Source organism: Montipora foliosa, chromosome 7 (assembly GCF_036669935.1).
Source record: "Montipora foliosa isolate CH-2021 chromosome 7, ASM3666993v2, whole genome shotgun sequence".
Classification (NCBI taxonomy): domain Eukaryota; kingdom Metazoa; phylum Cnidaria; class Anthozoa; order Scleractinia; family Acroporidae; genus Montipora; species Montipora foliosa.
The window spans coordinates 16336057-16358556 of NC_090875.1; the positions used below are offsets into that span (position 1 = coordinate 16336057).

Sequence of the window (22500 nt, forward strand, 5' to 3'; positions counted from 1 at the left end):
AGGAAAGTACTACATCAGGCTAACAGAAGGAACATTCAAACAACGATCATACGCAACATAATCTAACATTCCGCAACAGAAAATTCGCTAGCCGCACCGAAGTAGCAAAGCACATCTAGCAATTCAAGGACAACGAGGAAAACTACAAGATAAGCTGGTCTATCATCTCTTCAGAAAGCGCCTACAACAACATTTCCAAACGATGCAATATTTGCCTAACTGAAAAACTCCACATCATTTAAGCCCAGAAAGCACGCAACCTCAACAAAAGAACTGAATTAATTTCCAAATGCCTTCACGAGAACAAATACTTCCTAGCTAACATCGATGTCAGATTACAACAGATTCACTAACTAAGCAACCACTGTATATATTTAAAGTAAGCGAGGTATATTCTTCATTAAAGTCTGTCTGATGATCGCGTAAACGTGAAACTCAGAAAGATTATTCAGATCAGCTTAAAAGGTGTGATCTTGATATAACCCTCAAATTCTCACGAGTAGCCAAGAAAGAACTCTATGGTACTAGTTTGCAGGCTAAACGTTTTCGATCGTGGGTTATTGCCATTGGTTTCACGGCGGTTCACTTCAGAGTTTTTGTGGGATGCAATCAAAAAATTTAGATAAGTCGGCCCAACGTTTCCAAAATTTTTGACGACTATTTCTTTGACATGTACCGAATTAGCATCCGTGTGCGGGCGTGCGAATATAATGACATCTTTTTTACCAAGATAGTCTTTAAAAATATTTTTGACTCCAACTTAGAGTGATATCATCACAACCGTACAACACCTTGCCATGCATGTGAAAGACAATGCCGTTGTTGGTTATAGCACGGCACTTTGATAAAGGGTTTGTAAGCTGTTTAACGTGACCGCTACGACACTTTGATGCTTATTGGCCACTGCCAATACCTCGGCCTCACCAGGGAAAAACTCGTGCCTTAGCGATTAGCAATAAGCCGCAAAAGAAATCAAAATGTAACACCTATATATGTCCACTGACCTCTTCACCAAATGTTATTTTTGTGTAGATAGGTTCATTTTCAACATGAATTTCCTGAAATCCTTCCTCCCTCAATTGACCGGGCCCGCTGCCTCCTCGGGTGTACCACTCATCCGAATGGTAACCGCCGTCTCCCAAGGGGTACACACTCCTGCCTGAGTTATCCGGAGTGAAATGGATTTCCTGTTCAGCCAGGTCGTATATATGGCTTGGATCATCCTCGGAGGTGCTTGGTATCTGAATTCCTGCAATGGCCACATCAACAGTTCCCATTTCTAACCCACCATCGGTTCCCGCCGCTGATCCACCTTCTGCCCGACGCATTCTCATGTAGCCATCACGTCCTAGTGTGGCTGTGTGAAGCGATCCCCTTCGGTCTTCAAACATGTCATAGTCTAAGGCCGCAAGTTCGTCTGCGCTCACGGAACGGCGCATATCCTGCCTACGACCTCGGAAGGAAGCCGAATCTGGAGGCTGTAGAAATTCGTCGTGCGACCTGAAACACCAAATAGCCGAGGCATCATATCTCATTGGAAATTTCCTTTTCAGTTATTTTTTGCGGCAGAAAATAACGAAACGTCTGCACATGTGAATATTACATTGAAAGCAAACATACATAGCACAGGGCACTCACTTCACAAATGCATCATTGATAAAAGCAGTCCCTTGTTGCTTTTCATGGTCAAGGTTCGACCAGTCAGTAGCAAGAACATCGCCGTCAATTGCATCACCTTCGCTCTTGGTTCGCTTTCGCCTTTCAGCGCTGTCATGGGCCTTCATTCTCATCATGGTGGAACCACTTCTGATCGTCCCGACGGAGGCATCTTGGGAGTACATTGGCTTCTCCGATTTCACATCCTCGGCAGTCACGTGTTCTTCTTTGGTCTCGTCCGTTTCAATGCCAAATTGGATTACACCTAATGAAAGAACAAGACGTACTTAGCTGCATGTTTTTCAGACTTTGTATATGCCAGGAAATTGACTGTTCCCATAGGGGTTTTTCGAGGCCAGTGATACACAACAACAGAACAGAGCAAGTTTACAATAACAACTATTAGGAGTCCCAACTGGCCGGAGGCAAACTAGTTTGCTATTTACAAGTGCAGCCGAGGAGTTGAACCAAGGACTGGTCAGAACGGGTCTTGAACCCGGGATCCAGAGGCAAGCGCCCTAACCACCGGGTCACACAGCCTCCTAACTTGCAGCATTTTGCGAAATATTTTCATGTGCTGGACTACTTAGGCTTTTCTTAAAGGGGAAGTGTCACGCTATTTTAGTCAAACTTCAAAATACTAAAAGACATCTTTGCATCAATAAAGAGCAAAAAATAGTGCTGTAGTTTTGTTGCCAATAACCAGTAAAGTGCACTGAAGCTATTCCTTGTTGATTGCAGCCACGAATGGAGAGGATGGAAATGGATTGAGTTTGGAGACGGTGTCTTCAGAAAGTTGCACAAAATTAAATACAAACAGCTCTTTTTGTAAAAAAAAATATTTCGTATCTTCTCAGTGGGTTGCCAGGGATGTTGTCCGCATGAACTACAGTACTATTTTAGATTTTGAACGAGTTTTGACCTAAAAAGAGCAAATTTAGCATGACAGTGCCCCTTTAAGCACACACAAAAAACGGTCAACATGATCTTAATGAGGTCACTTTAGTTAATTCCCAGGGATACAGGAGCAGAGATGGCTTAGTGGTAGTTGCACTCACCTCCTACCAATGTGGCCTGGGCTCCATTTCGGACTCGTGGCCACGGGTGAGTTAAGTTTGTTGTTTTCCGAGAGGTTTTCCCCTCTCGTCAAAAACCACCATTTCTAAATTCCAATACGATGATATGTAGGACCTCCCTGAAAACCACTTTCGTGTGAGTGGAGCTTCCTTGGTAAATATCATTAACTAACCGACAAAATAACTTTAAAATACTGTTAGAGTGATCCCTTACCTAATGGTGGAGCATCGTCTTCCTTCATCTCAATGGTAACCTCCTGTACCTCGTCTTCTGGAGCTCTGGGTATCGGTGCCATAGCAGTTGATCCCAATGTCCATCTCTTCTCGTCGTCAATCAAGTAACCATCATCTTCAAGGGATGTATCTTTGTAGACCAATCCTCTCTTTTTCTTTCCCCTACAAGCATTGATAATCAATGGAAAATATGTTGAGAGCATTCATGAGTGTTTCTAAGGTTTACTATCTTGATTTACCTAATCATGTTACTGGTTCAGAAGATCAATATCATGACAAACAGTAATAATCGGACAAACTTGTCAGGACGAACGCAAAAGCAGCAAGAGCAAATACGTGGTTTTCACGTTACGTCACCGCCGCCATGTTGGAGGACGAAACAAAAGATCTCTCATTAGCTCCTTTTGTTCGTCCACCAGCAATTGAACATTGCAGAATTGTTATCTGTGCTGCTACACATCGGTTGCAAATCACCTCTAGAACGCAAATAATGCTTATACACTTAAAAAAGAAACACTAATTTAGAACATCAATCGGGATATGTCTCCCAACGGAGACGCTAATTAATGTCTTTTCTTAAATATAAGCTCGACATTGGAATTAGGACAATTATGACTTCCAATTCGCATTTTTTCCTCAACAAAATTAACGTACCTAATCATGCTATACCCATTATTTCTGTTCATGTGGTCTTGGTGTACGTTACTCTGTTCTTACAATGATTACATAAACATTTTCTCCAACAACTTTAATATATTTTAAATATATTTTTAAGAAAGCCAACGTTAAATGTGTCTCTTATATAATTACCTTCCGCAACATACGTGCCAGCAACAATAGTAACAACAGGCTGTGAGGAGAAGGAAAGTCAAAATTCCTGCCAGTATCCATAGTGCAATTACTGGAAGAAAAAGAACGAAACTATTATAGGTCGTTTCATTTCGCTGTTAGGCCATTTCCGAGTTCATGTCTGCCTCCTCTTCAAAGCGAGTCTAAGTGCGAAGTTTTTGTGATGGTAATTAGTTCTACTTTACACATGAATGAAAACTAATTTTCATAACAAAAGCTTCGCACTTAGACTCGCTTTGAAGGGGAGGCAGACATGAATTCGGAAATGAATTCTCTTCGAATGAGACTAAGGACGCTTTCCATTTGACAGGACTGACCGAACAGGCCGGGCATTTGGAAGGACTGACTCTACAACGCCTTCAAATTAACACAATTCGAGGATGATGTATACTCCTCTTGAAGAATGAGAGGGATTATCACGCAATTGTTTCTGCAAACTGTTGCATTTTGTTTGCAAACTGACTGGTCTGGCCGGCCAGTTCTGACAAAAGGAAACTTAGCGCCCTTAGAGTACTTCTTAACTCTGCGAAATATCGTTTTGTGGACTAAGACTCGTAACTGGATTTCAATCCTGAAAACTTGTACCTTGTTAGCGCACTTTAGTAGTGATTAGAAAGCATTTAAAGTGTTTGTTGAATTTTAATTCCTTTAAAAACTATTTATCCAATTTCCAAAAATAAAGACAGGAAGGTGTTTCCATATTTTAAAGGATTCTTTTACTTTTCTGTGCACTGTAACTGAAAATGAAAATATCGTAACAATAGTCTGCGATGGATCTAGGAAAATAATTGTTTTGGGCCGGTTGCTCGAAGCCTGCTTAGCGCTAACCGTTGGTTAAAAGGTGTCAAACCTATAGGTTTCCATAGTATTTAACGCTGGTTAGCGCTAACCATACTTCGACCAACCCGGGCCTCAGCGTTGAAAGACCAACTAAAAAAGTGTGTAAAGAAGAGCTTAATTTGTTTTTTTTACTCACATATGCCGTCTCCTGCATCACGTGGGTCGGCGACAGGTCTAGCTGATTCCGGAACTTTGTCTGGGAAACAAGAGAAAAAGGAGATGAATTAGTAAGAATATGAATTGAAGAAGCACTTCTTTTAAGAATTGCAGCTGATCTATAGAAAAGGAGAGGTCCTTTCCGAATTAATTAGTTTGTTTTCATTTTGCAATGACCAGTAATTCGGTATTTTGTGGGCTCGGCAAAAACCGGATTCTGGAGTTGATTGAGTTGAGTACAAGATGGTTGCATTGAATGCCTGAGTACTTACTTTCAGTACACCCAAACACTGCCGCTTGCATGCAGGGTTGCCCTTGGAAAGTAAGGGGTTCGAAGCGGACGTATTGATATAATTCTGTGGTATTTACGTCGTTGAAAACAACAGAAGTAGCGTCCCTGTTTCCAGGGAAAACCTGCAATTCGAGAAAGGACAAAAAAGGAATCAGCGAATGCTCATTATTTAACAATTATTCGTCGAAGGCAAGGTGAATAATTGTTTTAGTATAATTACATAGGTGATTATTTAAAAAAATATGCATTGGGCCATGCTTGCGGCCATTTTGACAAAAAAGTGCTTAGGTGATTATCGCGTAATAATCACCTCAAGTGCAACCAATCAGCGCAGAGAATGTTTATTAATCACATAAGTAATTATACTAAACGTTAATAAATTAAGTTTTAAATGAGTGGCGGTAGAAAATTTCGCAATTGCTCCGTCTTTCCATCCAGGAAGGAGCAGAACTCAAGAAATAAATTGTCCGTGCTCCCCCACGTGTTATCTTGCTCTAGTCTCTACGACTTTTCGTTGCTTTTGATCTGCGCAATTTATTGTCTGATTCTGTTCTGGTGATTGTGTAAGTTAATTTCTATGCTGTATAAGTCACTGTAGAAGAAACTGACCAATTTCAATGCCCATTTTTTTAGTAAGAGTAAACCGTTAAAAGCGCTGCATTACCTGCAATTTCACTCGCTTGAGAAAAAAGAAAAGGCAGCCTCATTACTGCAAGTTGTGTTTGTTTATCGATATGTTCCATATTTGCTAAGTCAATAACCAGACAACGTTTGTCTTTGTTCTTTTTTTTTTTCCAAAGCGATGCAACAAAGTAGAAATACGTATCAACAGATCGACAGTAACAATAAAGAAGATTAAGTTGATAAAATGCCATGTGACGCCGGCCTTACCCGAAAAAATCTCAGGGCATCCATGAAATGATCAAGAAGCATTAGCCTGGGAAGTAACGTTTACTGGCCATCCGGTAATTAAACGCTATTCGAATTCTTATTGGAACATCGTATTATCGATTGAAATATCACACTGACCACGCGATTTTGAAGCCACTATCAGGCATATGTGCTCAGATGGACCAGCAGATAGTAAGATTCTTCTTATTCTTTTTTTTTTCTATTTAATTTAAATTATGTTTTTACATTTTGGAGATAAAACAAATCGTCTACTTTGGGAGTGAAACCATGGATTGTTCTTCCAGTTCTCTCTCGTCCCCAATATTGAATTTAATGCTCTATAGCTATAGAACTTACTTTAGGAATTTCAGTGAAAGATTCACCATCCGTACTCAAAAACAGCCGATACTTTGTGACCCAGTGCGTGCCTGTCAGCTCTTCACCCTTTGTGGCAACTTGATAGACACGGATCGGTTCTCCTGGGATATTCAAAAGAAGCAAAATTTTAAAAAGATTTTAAAGCAAATAGGCAACATCCACGTGGTCGACTTGTAAGGAAAGATCTTTTAAAATGAAGCTTTGTGCAATCGACCATGATTGGAAGAAAGGAAACAAATCTTAGTGTATCGGACGTAAAGTAGTCTGATAAATTTGAAATCCAGGGACAAAGTTCTTTGGAACATGTGTTTTGGAACATGTTGGACAGGATATTACCATATGGGTTAACCGCTGCGATCAAAGTCTATATTATTTATTCAAAGTTGAACTGGGGCTACTGCCAACACCGAGACTTCAGGTCGTCTTTTGTGAACGTTCTTCCGCGTTGTATTTCCGTAGCCTCTGCAGTCAAATACGTCTCCTTTCAACTAAACCTTTCGATGATGGAATGGCTATGAGCTTCAACACAACATTGTCTTACCTAAATTTAGCTGTAGGTAGCCTTCGGCATCATTCTCATTACGGCACCAGGCCACTTGCGATGCGCTTGGGTCTGCTGTGTCAAGTGCGGCATCGAAAGCTTGTGTCCCTCTTTGGGACCCAGAGGCTGTATATTCTGATTCATTGAGAGGCCCTCTCTGCCCACATCCTACAGAAAGGAATTGTATAAGAAAATCTTTACTGACGTTTTGTTCAATTAAGGTAACACTTATCCGCTTGCTGAACATTCGTAATCTTTGTCTTCTTTCAGCGAACTTTGAATGGTAAGAATGTAAAACTAAAGTTCCGCTTGCTGTGATTGTACAGTTGTGATAAAGACAATCAAATTCCGCTTTTAAAAAACTATTTCTGTTCCGCGCTACTTGAATCTAACGAGAGACAGAAAAAATACGGAAACGGACCGTTTCCATAAAAATCCCGACGGGAGAATTGCTTGCCATTTAATCATATCTTGTATTTCGGGTTCAAATTTTCAGCGATAGCTTATTTTGCAATGCAATATTTAGTACTTAATTCTTGTCTGACCGATTAGAAAACCACAGCCTTGGGCTCATGAGGCAACTTTCCCTATAAAAGGAATAAGCACGAGGATGCAGGCAACATTCACGCGCACAATCAACAAGTTTGAGGATGTTTGCATGAGAGCAGAATTCCATTTCTGGAGGACTCATCTGACAGAAACACTAGCACCGCGAGCAGGGTGTTATAACGATACATTCCCTTCAGTAAATCCTTACTTGGAAAGCAATAAATTTAGACGACTGTCTAGTCGCTGCTTTCGTTTAATAAATCAATCGATCAATCAATCTTTGACGAAGGTCTAACTAAGACTAATAATACATGGCTAGTATAGTACAGAATAAAACCATCAAATATCAACTTACACATGAAAACTAAAATCACTAGAGCGTTACTTATACCAGGGAATATAGCATGGCATGACCAGTTTTCAGACTCGCGAATTCAAAACATCAAATCACAAAATCTTTGGTGCGGTAGTTTATTAACCCTTGTCAACTCGAATGATAAAACCAAACTTTCGTTTTCTCTCCCACCGACGCATCACCACATTGTTTTTTAGAAACTAACCCTTTTATCGAATCAATCAATTAATCAGTCAGTCAATCAATCGATCAATCAATCGACCGATCGACCCGACGACCTTCTGAACGACCGACAGACACCGACCGACTGATCGATGGACCGACCGGCCGCCCGATCGATCGATCGATCGATCAATCGATCCATCCATCCATCTATCCATCCATCCATCCATCCATCCATCCACCAATCAATCAATCAATCAATCAATCAATCAATCAATCAATCAATCAATCAATCAATCAATAAACTTATTGATCAACTAATTGTCAAAACCGTTCGACAGACTTTCTAGATCGATCATTTAATCCAGTTATTCATAAATAAAGCAGAATACGATGCAACAACCCACCTTCACAATCTTTAATGTTACATTCCCTAAATTCCTCCAAGATTCCAAAGCATCCCAGTTGTTCAATTCTGCAGAAGCGTGTGCGGCGTTGAAATTCTTTTTTGCCAAGATTACTGCAAGTCTTAGGGCATGCATCCCACGGCGACCATTCAGATAACCCAGAAGCTAAAATTCAAAGTAGAAAATATTCTTGGTACGAAATAAAATGTTAGAAGGCCTCAAGCTATCGTTCTATTCAAATGCTTTATTTTTGCTTTTGTTCAACGGCGACTTGATCAAGGGTAGCTATAAACTTAAGGAACGGTTTCTTTCTCAACAACTAAAATTTAAGAGGACACTAAAACGTCTTTGTATTGAAATGAAAATGTGGAAAATTGTCCAAATTTAGACAAAACACAAATGAAAGACAAATTACAAATGATAACTGTCGACAATTTGATCAAAACTATTTGACAATTTTCCTATAATTTAGCTTCTTCTCTCAGCTTACGCACCTAGTACTCCACAAATTCGCGATCTCCGGAACTGAAAAGTTTTCTGTTGTTACTGGTTACTTGACGAGGACTTGCCAGCTTTCGCTTTGAAGTAACGGTCAAGTATTGCAGGAACCTGGTTCATATTTAGTCGGTTTCTGCGTCATATTCAACGAAGGCAAAAAAAAAAAAAACGATCAAGAACTGACGTTATCGAGTTCTTCAAACGGACAGGGTTTTCGTCGAAGGCAGTTTCATCACGTCGGGACTCAAAAACTCTCATCCACTCGAGTGCGCTTTTTTTCTTCAACGTTTTAGTGCCACCACTGACACCATATGGCCCCATCTAAGGACATCCAAGAGAGATGGATTCCATATTCCTCGTTCTTAGTTCCGCATTCCTCTATCTAGATCCCGGATTCCTGACTTGGCCAGATTTTATCTTTCAGTGGGTTTTTATATTCGTAGGCCTGGATTTCAGATTCAAAAGCCCAGATTTCAGATTCTGCATACAAAAACTTCTGGACTGTGGACTCGGGATAACTTTACTCTTGGAAGGAGCAACAGATGATTTAATAATTTAAGAAGAAATTTGTCATTCACGATATGACTTTATTATATATTCAACAAAATATTGCGTTTCTGATTGGTCAATGACGAATGCATAAATAGGTTATAGAGTGCAATGCGAACGTTTCTATGGAAACAAAGCGATGAAGTGATTTTGTTGAGTACATAATAAAAAAAAAATCGTATGAACTTGCTCGTGCATTTCGTGATTTATGGTCTCTCGCAATGTTTTGAAAGTTGTTAAATTGCACGAGCCGCTTGAGAACTTTCAAAACATCACTTTTGCCCTTAAATCACGAAATACACATATTTGTGTCCTAGCGCAAAAGAATATAATGATGAACTTACTTCGTAAAATGATGTCGATGATTTCCTTTGCCAACTCATCTTTGTTCTTGTTGACACCATCGGGAATTATATCTCTTTCCTCCCTTGTAATAATTCCAAAATCTGTTGGGTTTGTCGAAGAACCCACACTGATGCCAATCACTAAAACACTCTTGTTTCTGAGGACTTGAACCACTTCATTCAATTCGTTCTTATTGCTGTCGGAGTCTTCATCCATTATAACAACAAGAACCTTCTTGGCATTTGGTCGCACGTCCTTCATTTCAAACACTCGCTTTGCCTCTTGCAGAGCCGAAACTAGGTCTGGCTGTCCAGACAAGCTTTTGAGCAAAGTGATCTTGCGGATTAAGTCGTCTTGATCAGGGATATTGGTGGAAAAGTCGATGAGCGGTGTGGCAATAGACCCAAAGACGATGACGCTGTAATGGATTCTGTCGATGCCGTACTTGTTAACAATACTTTTGATGGTATTCCTCATTAGATCGAAGGTATCCGTGGATGAAAGTGATGTTGAACTGAGAGCAAACGTCAGGTCGATCAATGGCAGATTAACTGAAATGAAAACAAAAAATCTTTGAAAAGCTGGAACAACATTCAAAAGGGCTATAAAGATAGAAAACTACATTGTTAATTTGGGCCACAATTTACAGTTTTCATCATCATCATTATTACTATTATTATTATTATTATTATTATTATTATTATTATTAATTTCTGATGTTTTCATCTTTTTTTTCTTTACTTGCAAAGAAAGCAATCGACTATCGACTTCTAGGCTGAGCAGTTAGTAATAAGGTTGAGATCACTTTACTGAAAGATTATAGCCCGCACAAACAAGTCGGCTCAACTTTTCAGTATTATTCAGTAGCTTTTGCTATAAAGTCATAATTTTTTTGGTTGATCAAGTTTCGAACTCTTCTCGCGTAATTATCGGTAACAAAACAATTAGATTAAAGGCATGCAGCACGAAAACAAGTATGGTGGGCCCAGCTTTTTATTGCATTTTTTAATGTCCTGTGCATGAATGTCACTTGCGCCAAGTTTGACAAAAATCTGGATAGTATATCGTTGATATTCGAAGTTTGAAAGAAAGGAGTCTCGCTTCTGTTGAAAACAACTACTTTTGATCTCAAGAACCTTCAAAAGACATATCGTTAATATAAACGGTCTTTCAAATGCCTCGAATTCCTTGTATGTAACTTAGTTGCAGTAGCCGCAGACCAACCCCAATGTCTTCCCAGTTCGAATCTATTAGTCCGTTGTAAATTTTGCTGGAAAACAAACGAAAACACATTCAGCAATTTCACAATCGTGTTCGCTTGTAGCTTAATTCATAGGGTGCCGCCATTTTGTAGTTTTTGGCGTTTACTGGTTGTCTTGTTATAGTTAGGCAACAAAAAAGCGTGATTTGGGCGCCTGACCATAACCGGATCTATTTGTTGTAATTGGAATTACAAACAAAAAAAAATTTACTCATCAAATTGATTTGAAAGAGACGGGACGGGAAGGGACGATTTCCCTTCAAGGCAAAACAAGCGAGAGATTCATTAGTCCTTTTTTTTCCCCGCTTAATCGATCTTACCTTCCAGTGCTTTGGTCATGATGGTTTCAGCTACAACCACAACCCTTTCCGACGTATAACTAGGCACATCAACGTAATCTCGGGAAGCAAATACAACGGAACTCATCTGGTTCCCAATTTGCTTAGACTCACTACCGAGGCCAACACTCAAAATTAAGACGTCCCCTTTCCTCAACTTAGAAGTGTAGACCAGGAGTTCAACTGAACTGTCCGGTTTGGCGACGTTGTCCGTCAGCACGACCAAAACCTTTTTCGCGTTTGGTCTCGCTTTTGTTCTGAAAAGGCTCTCCGCTTGCGCCAAAGCTCCGTCAAGATTCCGGTTGTCTGGAAGTGGTTTAAGTGCGTTTACTTCCTCTATGAGATACTCTTGGGTAAAGTTGAACTTGAAATCGCCAAATTGTGTTGTCACGACTTCGCCATACACAATTACACTAAACTTGACCCTTTCAACTCCGTATCGCTCAATAATTGTCCTAATAGTGTCTTTCATGAAGTTAAATGCATTCTGCGAGTCCTTTGAGGTTGCGCTAAGAGCAAAACCAATGTCAATCAATGGGATGTCGCCTAGAAATTAAACGAAATATATAACATGATTAATCCACTCATTTACTTTCGAGACATCGTCTTCATTCTAGTACACTAGCCGGAACCTCTCCTTTTATGTCAGTATTTAAGAGCAAGTTCTAATTGAACGACAACTAGCTCTCAGCAGTAACTGTCTGACCGCTTTCTCAAACAAATTCAATGCGTGTACCCAGTAAGCCTAGCTCTAACGATTCTAACCACTATCTTAGACTAGTTTCTCTGCTAAAGATAGTTTCTTTTCATTAAATAATTCATGCACCCATCATTTAAATTTTAAGAAAAGTAATTAAGAAAAAAAAACATGCTGAAACTAAAATGCTAGAAATGATATTAACAATTATAGTCCGTATTATAATAATAATAATAATAATAATAATAATAATAATAATAATAATAATAATAATAATAATAATAATGATAATAATAACAATAATAATAATAATCCAGAAGTGCAGGTTGTAGATGCAAGATCCAAACTAGTAAATAATATTAAACAATTATTCGCCAAAAGCGAGGTGAATAGACCGTGTTCAAAAATGGCGACCAATTATTCTCTTGTCTTTCTTGTCTTTGTGCTAATCATCCTCAGTAGCCTCACTTTGGAGCAAAAATTCTTTGAATTTTGTTCGTGCTAACGAGGCTAGTGAGGATGATTAGCATAATGACAAAAGATTAATTACTAAGCCGTCATTTATGAATACGGTCTATATCGGTGAATAAAAGCAGAGACAAAGTCGAAGTTTTTACTCACCCGATATTCACCGAGCGTTAAAGTGAATGATACGGAAGACCTTAGACAGCAATGACCAGAACAAGGTTGCTGACCACCGATTTTCGGTAAAGCAATGGTTTGCTGGGGGTACTCAGTCTCGCGGGCTCAAAAAACCTTGTTGTGGTCAATGTTATTTAAGGTCTTTCCAATAATACACCTTACTCCAAGATGGCCGCCATTTTAGAATTATTTTGTTTCCATGCAAATTGGCCCTTATGGCCTTGCTTTTAAACGTAAAATTCAAAAGAATATTTAACTTTGAACGAGGCCATAAGGGCCAATTTGCATGGAAATAAAATAATACTAAAATGGTGGCCATTTTGGAATAAGGTGTAGTGTATTAGTATAATTACATAGGTGATTCTTTGAAAAACATGCATTCTCTTTAAAACAATTTCTTCGCCTATCACCTCGATAAAACGGCTTGCGGATTTTTTTGAAAAAAAAAAAAAAACCGCTAAGATGGTTGTCACTTATTAACACCTCAAGTGCAACCAATCAGCGCAAATAATTTTCAATAATCATTTATTTAATTATACAATTACTGATTATTACCCCGGATTCCAAAAATGTAAACAACTTATCAACGACAACACAAAGCATCATGGTTAACGTTGGTTTGACTTTACTAAGCAAGCAAACAAGCAAACAAGCGAGTTTCAATCTTTCTTTGTCCTTTCCGTCCTTAGCTACACACAACAAAACTGTCTTACAGCTCTTAGTATCAAAAAAAACCCAGTGTTCCTTTGTCTGCTTTATTACAAACTTTAAGATGTTTTAGCAATTACTGGCAAGGTTAAAATGCCAAGACACCGCCGCTTTTAGTATCCGGCTCTGACAACTGGACTTACGTCTCAAAATCCTGTCCATTATGCGTTTAGACAACGCGCCAGAATTGACCATTGGCTGGACGGACAGGACGTCGAGCGGATTCGGCGAAACGGTTAGCAACTCTTCTCTGTCAACATTTCCCACGGCTACACTAATCACCAAAACCTTGTTGCTCTCCAAAGGTATCACGGCATCCGTCAGGGTGGCCTCATTGTCGCTCGGAGAATTGTTGTCAGTGAAAAGGACAAGAACTTTCTTGGCATTTGGACGTGCTGGTATCTCATTGAAAATCCTTTGGACTTCTTGAAGGACATTTCGTAAAACTGGTGGTCCAGTTAATGGAGCCTGCTTGTTTATTGCATTTTTCAGGTCATCTATGCTTGGAGGGAAGGTATGATTAAAGTTGATCACCCTCTGCAGTAGGTTACCGTAAATGATCATACTATAGTGGACTTTCCTGCTGCCGTATGTGCTGATGAATGTATTTATGTGCTTTCTCATTTCGTTATATATTTGGAACGAGTCTGCTGATGTTGCGCTCAAGGCAAACACGATGTCCAGTAGTGGGATGTTATCATCTGAGAATAAAGTAAAGAACTAAACTTTAAAAGGAGAAAAAACTAATTCACTTAGCCCAAAAGACTTTCATGCGAGCACAAGATCGTCAATGCGATATTGCATTAATGAAATCCAGGGTTTCCAAATCTACCGACAAAACAATCAACCAACTCAGTGTGCGAACATTATGAGATTACTTTAACTCACCAAGTCTTTGAGACAACAGATACTGGGAAGCTTTGGGAGCTTAAGCACGCGCGTTTTTGAGACGCGGACGGCAACCGGAAGAAAACATATCGCGTGGCCGGGCAGTGGTGTCTCCCAGATTTTTATACTAATCATCTCTAATGGAGAAAAGATACTTAAGAATATAAATGTGGTTGTGTGAAGACAAGTTACATGTAGAAGGGAAAATAGCTCACCTGCCGTTCGCGTCACAATTTGTCTGCATGACTGAGATTTTTTTTGAGATACCTTAACTTTTGATGTTCTACTAAAAAAAACCTTGATTTTATCGCTCTTTTTTGGTGATCTATCACTACTCAGGGAGAGTATGCTTTGGCCAGTCAGATCACGGGATTGGTGTTGTGGTTTTCTTTTAAACAAGGCGTCTAAGATTGTTCAGGAAGGTTGCTGATCATGATAGTTTTCTTGCCTACCGTTTACGGAAAGGTCACGTCATAACATAAGAGACTGAAAACACCCACAGCAGTGAAAAACAGCAACGTCTGCGAGTCACGTTTCTTCATCCGAGACCCAGGCAACGGGGCTCATCTCCAGTGACAAGCAGTAGCATGTGACTAATTACCATATGCGACTGCTTTGGCAACGAAGCTTGACGGAATCCCATGTAAAAATGAGATAGACATCATTGCGAGACAAACAAGACACAGTTTATAGCGTATTTAATTTTTACGTCCAAAGCTATAAGGCTTCGATTTAATAGTGAGCCATATTCAAAACTGACTTACCTTGGACAGGCGGTGAGGTGGATGCTGTCAAAAAAAAAAAGTGCATTTCATAAGAAAAACGTTTCTTCAAATTGATTGAGTGAGCATTGCTGTAGCCAGAAAAAAATATGACTGATGCAATGTCCATGGCTAACTTCTCCTCATAGGTACCTGTTTACGGTGTTTTTTTATGCCTGCATTTAAAGACAGCCCTGAGGTCCCGCAGTATTAACAAAACAAAACAAAAACAAACACGAAAAAAATGACTGAGGCAAGTGTGCCTTGGACTGCCTCATACTGGCTAAGGCCCTGGAGAAGACATGCATACTAAAAGCTGAAATAAGAGTACTAAATAGTTTTGACCGTCGTAAAATTGTGTCTATACGTGTAATTGTCAGCATATTAGTTCGTTTCATAATTTTGGAAAGTATTGATTCAAAAGCATAAGAAATACCATGCATTTAGCCCAAATCACAATGATTAGTCCGGACCCTTGCAAATCACAGGTAACCAATTGGATGCAACATCAGCAACAAACAACAACAAGAAACAAAGCAATGCAACAAAACAAAATAAACAATAAATAAACAAGAGGGCAATTGCTTCACCAAGTGGTAATTTTGAGACAACTTCCGGTTGTCTACGGATCGTACTGTAGTCGATCGCAAAACCAGGAGAAAAATTGCTTTATATAATTATAAACAAAGTAAAGACCACTTATTTTAAATCTCAAAGTGAGCAATCTTAAGATAACTTACGTGGCTCTATGGTTGGTGGAGCTGTTCATTAAACAACAAAAAAAAAAGAAAATCATATTATTACTTATTCATAATATACATGAGACAAGCAGCGCGCGTATCACGTATTTTGAATCACTCATCCAAATTTTGCGACATCCACGGCCCGCACTTCAATCACTGACTAGCTATCTGTGAGTTTCTTTGCATCACTGACCATTGAGTTTGGTTTATGACCTCTTTTGCACTGAATTTCTGCACTATGTCACTTGAAAACTGCATTTCTCTTAGTCAATCAAAAGTTAGACCATAGGGAGATTTCGCAAAACTTTTTGTAGGGGATGCGTGACACTTTCGCGTTACGTTTACGGCAAACGTTAGGCTGACATAGGCATTTTGCCGAAAGCCAAACAAACCTGATTGATTTAGGATCTTTTCGTCCCTGTTAGGACCTGGTATCAAATTACTTCTCAAAGAAACAGGACAAGTTAGAAGAAGAGAATTTTCATGCTTTCATCACAAGTAGCAGCCTGCCCTTTTACCTTTGCCATTTCTAGTAAACCCAATGGAAAATCTCTCTCACAAAAAGCATCGAGCACGTGAAATTAGGCGATCTGAGAAAACGTTCACTTAAAGTGCTGATTTCGCTCTTAATAACGGCGGAGCTCCAAGTATTATGTGTATGATAAGACTATACTGTAAAAAAAAAAAGGAACTTAAGTGGTATAAACATAGTTAATATATCGAGATGGTTATGAAACTCAACAAGTTTCTTTGTTTTATGTTTTTGTTTGCTAATTTAGCCCCGACCATGCACAAAACACACCCTTTTTTCTAAATGAAAGCCAATCGAAGGTTTCGATTGATTTATTCACACTCAGTTGCGAACCGAGGATAAAAGACTGTGCATGGTCATGGTCATGTCAACATGAAGTGCAACTATAATGTTCTCGCTTTTAAAGTTTCCAGAGTTTCATAACCAACCAGTCCATTTATATGAACTATGGTATAAATAAATAGTAACAATAATCATAATCATAATCATAATCATCTTTATTTCTCTTAAGATAAAAGACATACCTTAAGTTACATTTGAAAATGTCGAAAAAAAATTAAGAAATAAACTATTCAAAAATCATATTTAAAAAGAAGCCTATTCCCTAATACATTCTTAAATCTCTCAGAATTTATTTGCGGTTGATCATGATAAGCAGTTCTGTTCCTAATATGATACTTTATTTCTTCCTTTTTTGGAATATTATTACTGGGCAGGTAGTCAGGGTCAACCGAACGTACCTTAAAGAGCTTAATTCCAATCTGCCTTTTCCAAAAGTTCTCGAATGTCAATTCTCTTAGATGTATAATTCCTTTTAAAACACCTTTCTAGAAAATTTTGTATGACCGTGAATCTGAGCCTACGGCATCATAGACAGACAAGCCATAAGTGGAATTCGGTAAGACCAAGGCACGAAATAGACGGTCTAATTCACGTTAACTGAAACCTTCCTTGCCCTGGTTACAAATACAATAACAAATTAATGAACCAACATTAACGCAACTCACTTGGGCAAGGACCGTTGCTGCAGTCCAAGTCGAACTCTGTTGCATTTCCAAAGCAGTCATTTCCTCCATTGGAGGGTGGTGGATTTGTGCAATTCCTTATTCGGTCTTGCTTGCCTTTTCCACATGATGGTTTACATGGAGTAAAATACCACGCTGACCAGTCACCGTCCACTAAAGTAATACAAATGTCAGGAGACCACGAAGTAGAGCCTCCATATGCACTATATCCTTGAGTCGATCTTTGCGCGTGTCTTTCTATTTTTAGAACTAACCCTTCAGGATGAGACTCATATTTACATAAATTTTCATCAATTTGCATACATTGTTTTTGTTATTTTTGTCTTCGTTAGACAATGAATTTATTCTGATTGGCCATTTAAAACAGTGCGTGCAGAGCAGAAGAACCCGTATATATATTAGTCCTTATTGCCCCCAATGGGGCATAGGGCCGAAGAACTCGTGGGGTTTTAAAAATAGAACGGTATGCGCAAAGGTTGACTCATAGGGCTTGTATGGGAGAGGCAAGCTCCTACTCATGGGCTACTGAAATGTTTATTGTCTTCATAATTCTAGTAACCATAATGGTGTCGATAGCAATTGACTATGATGTTGGAAATGGGAGCGGAAGACTAAAGTAAAGTTACGACGTCTTGCAGCAGTTTAGTAGCCTGGATTTGATACCCCAAAGCGAAAGAAATAGGTGGCAGAAAGGTAGTCTTTTGTTTAATAGCGTACTCGTCGATTATGGTGGCAACGTTGATGTAGATACTTATAAACAAGGAAATGCTGGACAACAAATTGCTACCCCCTTTGGAAATGAAGCTTGAATATGCACACTTTTCTTTTTGTTTTGTCGAGTGGGTGAAAATGAAGAGCATGATAAATACTAACGAACTATCATTATCAACCACATATCGTTGTCAGCGTAGTGTTTGTCATCGTCGATATTATTGGCATACTACTTTGAACATCAGCAGAAGTCCTTAACCTCTCTAAGTTGGCCTTGGACCATCAGCTTATAGTATTATCTTAACTTAGAATATGAATCCTGCCAAATAATGGCCAATCAGATTGGGTCTGATGACCACAACGATTCTGATTGGACCGCAACGAAATAACCGCTTAAGATATTGCTTGTGCTAAATACCATAGCCGCAGCCACTCGAAAAATAGATAAAACCCTTCACTGAGGGTCCCCATTTCATCGCATATCGACGCTTTATGAAATGGACGTCTGGCACCCGTGATGGAAGGGCTTGGCCTTTTGTAATCTTTGGAAAGTCAATTTAAATACTGCTTCTTCAATCGCACCTGGACAGGGAATTAGGTTGCAATCTCGAGATTCCTCGTTCGGACCAGAGCAGTTCAATCCGTTATATGCTGGCGGTGGACTGTCGCATACACGAATTCTATATTCTTTTCCCGGACCACAGCCTGCTGAGCATTGTGACCAGTCGGTCCAGGTTGACCAATTACCATTAACTGAAACAGGAATACCGAAGAATATGTCAGACAAAAATGATTTTAAAAGGAGCTATCAGCGAAAAAATGTTTCGCATTGAAGTCAACAACTTTACCACCTTGAGCTGGCTTATCCTGTCAGCGAGTGATTCCCGCTAAAGGCGTTCTTCCAATGAAACTCTTAGCTGGCACGATCGCAGTTTAAATTGTACGCATTAAAATGAAACCTGGAGTGAAACAAACGTTTTTCCCGCTGTCAAATCCAGTGCTTTCTGGGGAATGCGGAGGACATTCTGAGCCAAAGTCGACCGTCAACGGTCTATTTAATACATGGCTCTTGCCAATTGAAGAGTTCTACAATTACATTATCCCATTTACAGAGAGAGAGAAGAAAAAGCGCTCGATTTTCAGCAAAATGTCCAAAGAGATAATTAGCCCGAACAAATGGTCGTGGCACACATTTTTCATGGAAAATTGAACTCTTCTGGCTGACATTATTCGATTTGCATTTTATTTTAGTAGCAAAAGGGTAATTCACCTGGACAAGGGGTCAGGTTACACACTTCTATATCAGCACTTGGTCCCTGGCAAGTGTTGCCACCGTGGGCCGGAGCTGGGCTATCACAGGCTCGTCGTCTAAGCCTTGTTCCTGCACCACATGTTACGCTGCAATTTGCCCATTGATTCCAATTTCCATATTTTCCGTCGACTAAGAAACAGCAAGTATTACAATCTTGTCAGCTTTAGGCAGGAGTCCAAAAATTAATAAATTGCTATTTATAAATATGCACACTTCGAAGTTCAACTTTCAACGGACGACTTCCCATTATACTGCCGCCATTTAGGTTTCAGTGACACTTGACTGAGTAGTGCTTACTACAGTTTTCTGAAGGAAAATAGCAAGATTTTCAAATCTGTGAAAGTTGTGATTGGTGCGTTTGTAAGGTCGATCTTTCTCGTTTCTAATTGCTTGAGTTTTTTCCAATTGCTAAGACTACGATCTAAAATTCGACACTAGACAAGAATCATCTCTTCCGATGACGCAATTAATGTAAAACTTAATGCGTGCATTTCTGGATATAAGTGGAAATTTTTTGAATAACTTGAGGTCACTTGTCAGAGGTCTGGAAAATCGACCTCCGCCTTCCGTTCGTCGCTTAAAAATACTTCTGCGTTAGTTCCCTTTTGTTCAATTACAAAGCAGATGCAAAAAAAATGTGGAGTCAGTCATGATACGAATCTTGCTTTCCACCAGCACTAAGTACGGGAAAATACGTGGCTTGCTCGTTAAGTTACCTACTTGGACAAGAATGGTTGTTGCATGCCTCAGTTGCTATCGAATCCCCAGTGCAGTTGTTTCCTCCGTTCTGGGGTGGAGGGTTTGTGCAGGTGCGAGATCGAGATCGCGTTCCTCCAGGGAAACATGAAGCACTGCATGCTCCCCAAACCCCCCAAGAAGACCAGTTGCCATGGGTGATATCTAGTGTAATAAAAATAAATAAATAAAAAGGACTAACAAATAGCGCATCCACTATGTTCTAGCAGGGCCATACATAAGAGGTCATTCCCAAGTTCACTTGTCCAAAGCGAAAGTGTGTCAAGTACATATTTGTTATGAAAAGAAATAACAGTCATTGCAAGAATCGCTTTGAAAGGTTGGAATGATTGTTCATAACCCTTTTTACTAAAGAGGCAAAGAGATATGCCAAGTTTATCTGTCTTCCTTTTAATGTTAAACAACAGCTATTGCTACACAACAAAGGGCCGTAAAATAGATGAGATCGGAGTTTATTTTAGCCAGCCTTTCTTGTTGAAAATTAATTATTTATGAGATAATAGTAATGGAGATATAACTTGGCCGCACCTATCACATCACTTTCATGGCGGCTAACAATTCTATGAGAGATAGATTATCAACACCGGAGGTTCCCCCCCCTCCCGTACCCCACATACACCGGAGGTTCCTCCCCCCGCCCTTCCTCCTCCCGTACCCCAAACACACACACACACTAACGTCCCAAAATTTTGATTAAAAGGAAGGGTTGTGAAACGCGGCCCACGGTTTATAGTCCTTATCCGTGAATACTTGGGAGTCTTTTAGAACCATTTGCAGATGAAAAGGATGCACTTTCTCCTAAGTTATTTTAAATAAACTGGATATTGTTCCGACCAGGAGTGTGAGCATGCGGTCTCCAAAAGGAAAGTTCGATACCCAACCAACTCTGAGCCACCGGACGTCGGTAAAAACATGTGGGAGAAACAATTGAGCGTAAACCGAGCCAACGGATCAGCCATATTTGTTCCTTCTAATCTTCATGGGCTACCCCAAATATGTGTCTTAAATATTGGACTTTATTAAAAACTGAAATACGGGTATCAGTTTTCCAACATTTTCATTGGCTCGCCGGACACAGGCTATCAGTCTACATTCCTGCTTTACCTAAGGAACGCGGCAGCAATAAGGCGAGCTGAAAATAATTTTGCAGCTCTGAGAAAAAAAAGGCCGACGAAAGCCGTTTTGGAACGGAATTGACCGAGGCAGAAATCGCTCCTTTGGAGGAAGAGTTTTTGATCCTGGAGTTTATTCTACTCGGGCTTACTGTATAAGAAATAATTATAACCAACTCGGCGCGTCATCTATCACTTCATATCCAGCGCGCCTTCATAGAATAATTAACAACTATATATCCAGGATCTCATGACTAGGAGCGTACAACTTCATTGTATTTGTGGAACGGCGTTTTTGGAGACCGAGTGACTTTTACTAGATTGATTTTCAGCGAAACCACACCTTTCCAGCTAATCACAAGTCGTGCATTAGAAATTGTTACCCATGGGATTGAGAATGGTCATTGGTGTAAACCAAATCTTTTTATTTAAGAAGTCGTCCAAAAATGGCTTGATCTATGAAAATCTCGTTACATAGACCTGGTATTTGGAGTTGTAGGCTACTGGTTATGGACTCCTAGGAACTCACAGTCTCTGAAGTCGCGAAAAGGAAGAATTCATGTACTTACTGTCACATTTTCCTACATTGCACATGTTCGTTTCACTGGGTTGTCCTACGCAGTCAAGGCCTCCGTGAGCAGCTGGTGGATCACAAGTTCTAGATCGCATTGTTTGACCATCACATGATTTGCTGCACTGTGCCCAGGCAGTCCACTGAGTCCACACTCCGTCTCCTAGTTTCCGAAGGACAGGAAATAAAATTTCAATAATAAAAGGTAGAAAGAATTAATTGGTAGATGTGATTACATCCTGTTCTAGCCCGCGCAGCTGGGCGGGTTGTTTTATCACGGGAGTTTCAACATGGGCGTTTTGGCCGAGAATGTTATGGTAAAGAGTAGTTTTGGGATTTTCACTTGCGGGTCCGCTGCTCCTCGCTTTCGCGGTGAGGCGTGAAAATATTCCGCCAGCTACGCAGACAAATTATGTTCCTGCTTGTCGTGCTATGTTCAACAGGCCAAAAGTATTCTTTTTTTTGTCAGTTTTTTGTTTTTGTTTTAACAAATAAGAAAGGACTTCTTTTGAGATGGTGAGTTTCACTTTTTCATTTCCCGGAAAATTGGATATCGCTATACACCTTGTTCCAAAATGGCCGCCATTTTAGTATTCTTTTGTTTGATTGCAAATTGGCCTCGTTGAAGGTAAAATATTCTTTTGAATTTTGCGTTTCAAAGCGAG

At 39.7% G+C, this 22500-nt stretch overlaps 1 protein-coding gene across 2 annotated transcripts in view; it reads right to left on the minus strand.

Annotated features, from left to right (window-relative positions):
* Positions 1-22500, minus strand: part of LOC138010857 (coadhesin-like) — a 42810-nt gene that overhangs the window by 4310 nt on the left and 16000 nt on the right. For both annotated transcript variants that reach the window (XM_068857884.1, XM_068857885.1), the window contains exons 9-27: positions 21834-21998; positions 20117-20296; positions 19355-19525; positions 18667-18837; positions 17356-17526; positions 15814-15834; positions 15077-15100; positions 13568-14125; positions 11360-11923; positions 9778-10329; positions 8387-8551; positions 6914-7081; positions 6352-6473; positions 5084-5225; positions 4792-4851; positions 3777-3867; positions 2947-3128; positions 1639-1921; positions 1005-1500 (exon numbers count right to left, since the gene is read on the minus strand). In XM_068857884.1, the coding sequence (XP_068713985.1) occupies positions 1005-1500; positions 1639-1921; positions 2947-3128; positions 3777-3867; positions 4792-4851; positions 5084-5225; positions 6352-6473; positions 6914-7081; positions 8387-8551; positions 9778-10329; positions 11360-11923; positions 13568-14125; positions 15077-15100; positions 15814-15834; positions 17356-17526; positions 18667-18837; positions 19355-19525; positions 20117-20296; positions 21834-21998 (4286 nt within the window). The remainder of the gene's footprint in view (positions 1-1004; positions 1501-1638; positions 1922-2946; positions 3129-3776; positions 3868-4791; positions 4852-5083; positions 5226-6351; positions 6474-6913; positions 7082-8386; positions 8552-9777; positions 10330-11359; positions 11924-13567; positions 14126-15076; positions 15101-15813; positions 15835-17355; positions 17527-18666; positions 18838-19354; positions 19526-20116; positions 20297-21833; positions 21999-22500) is intronic.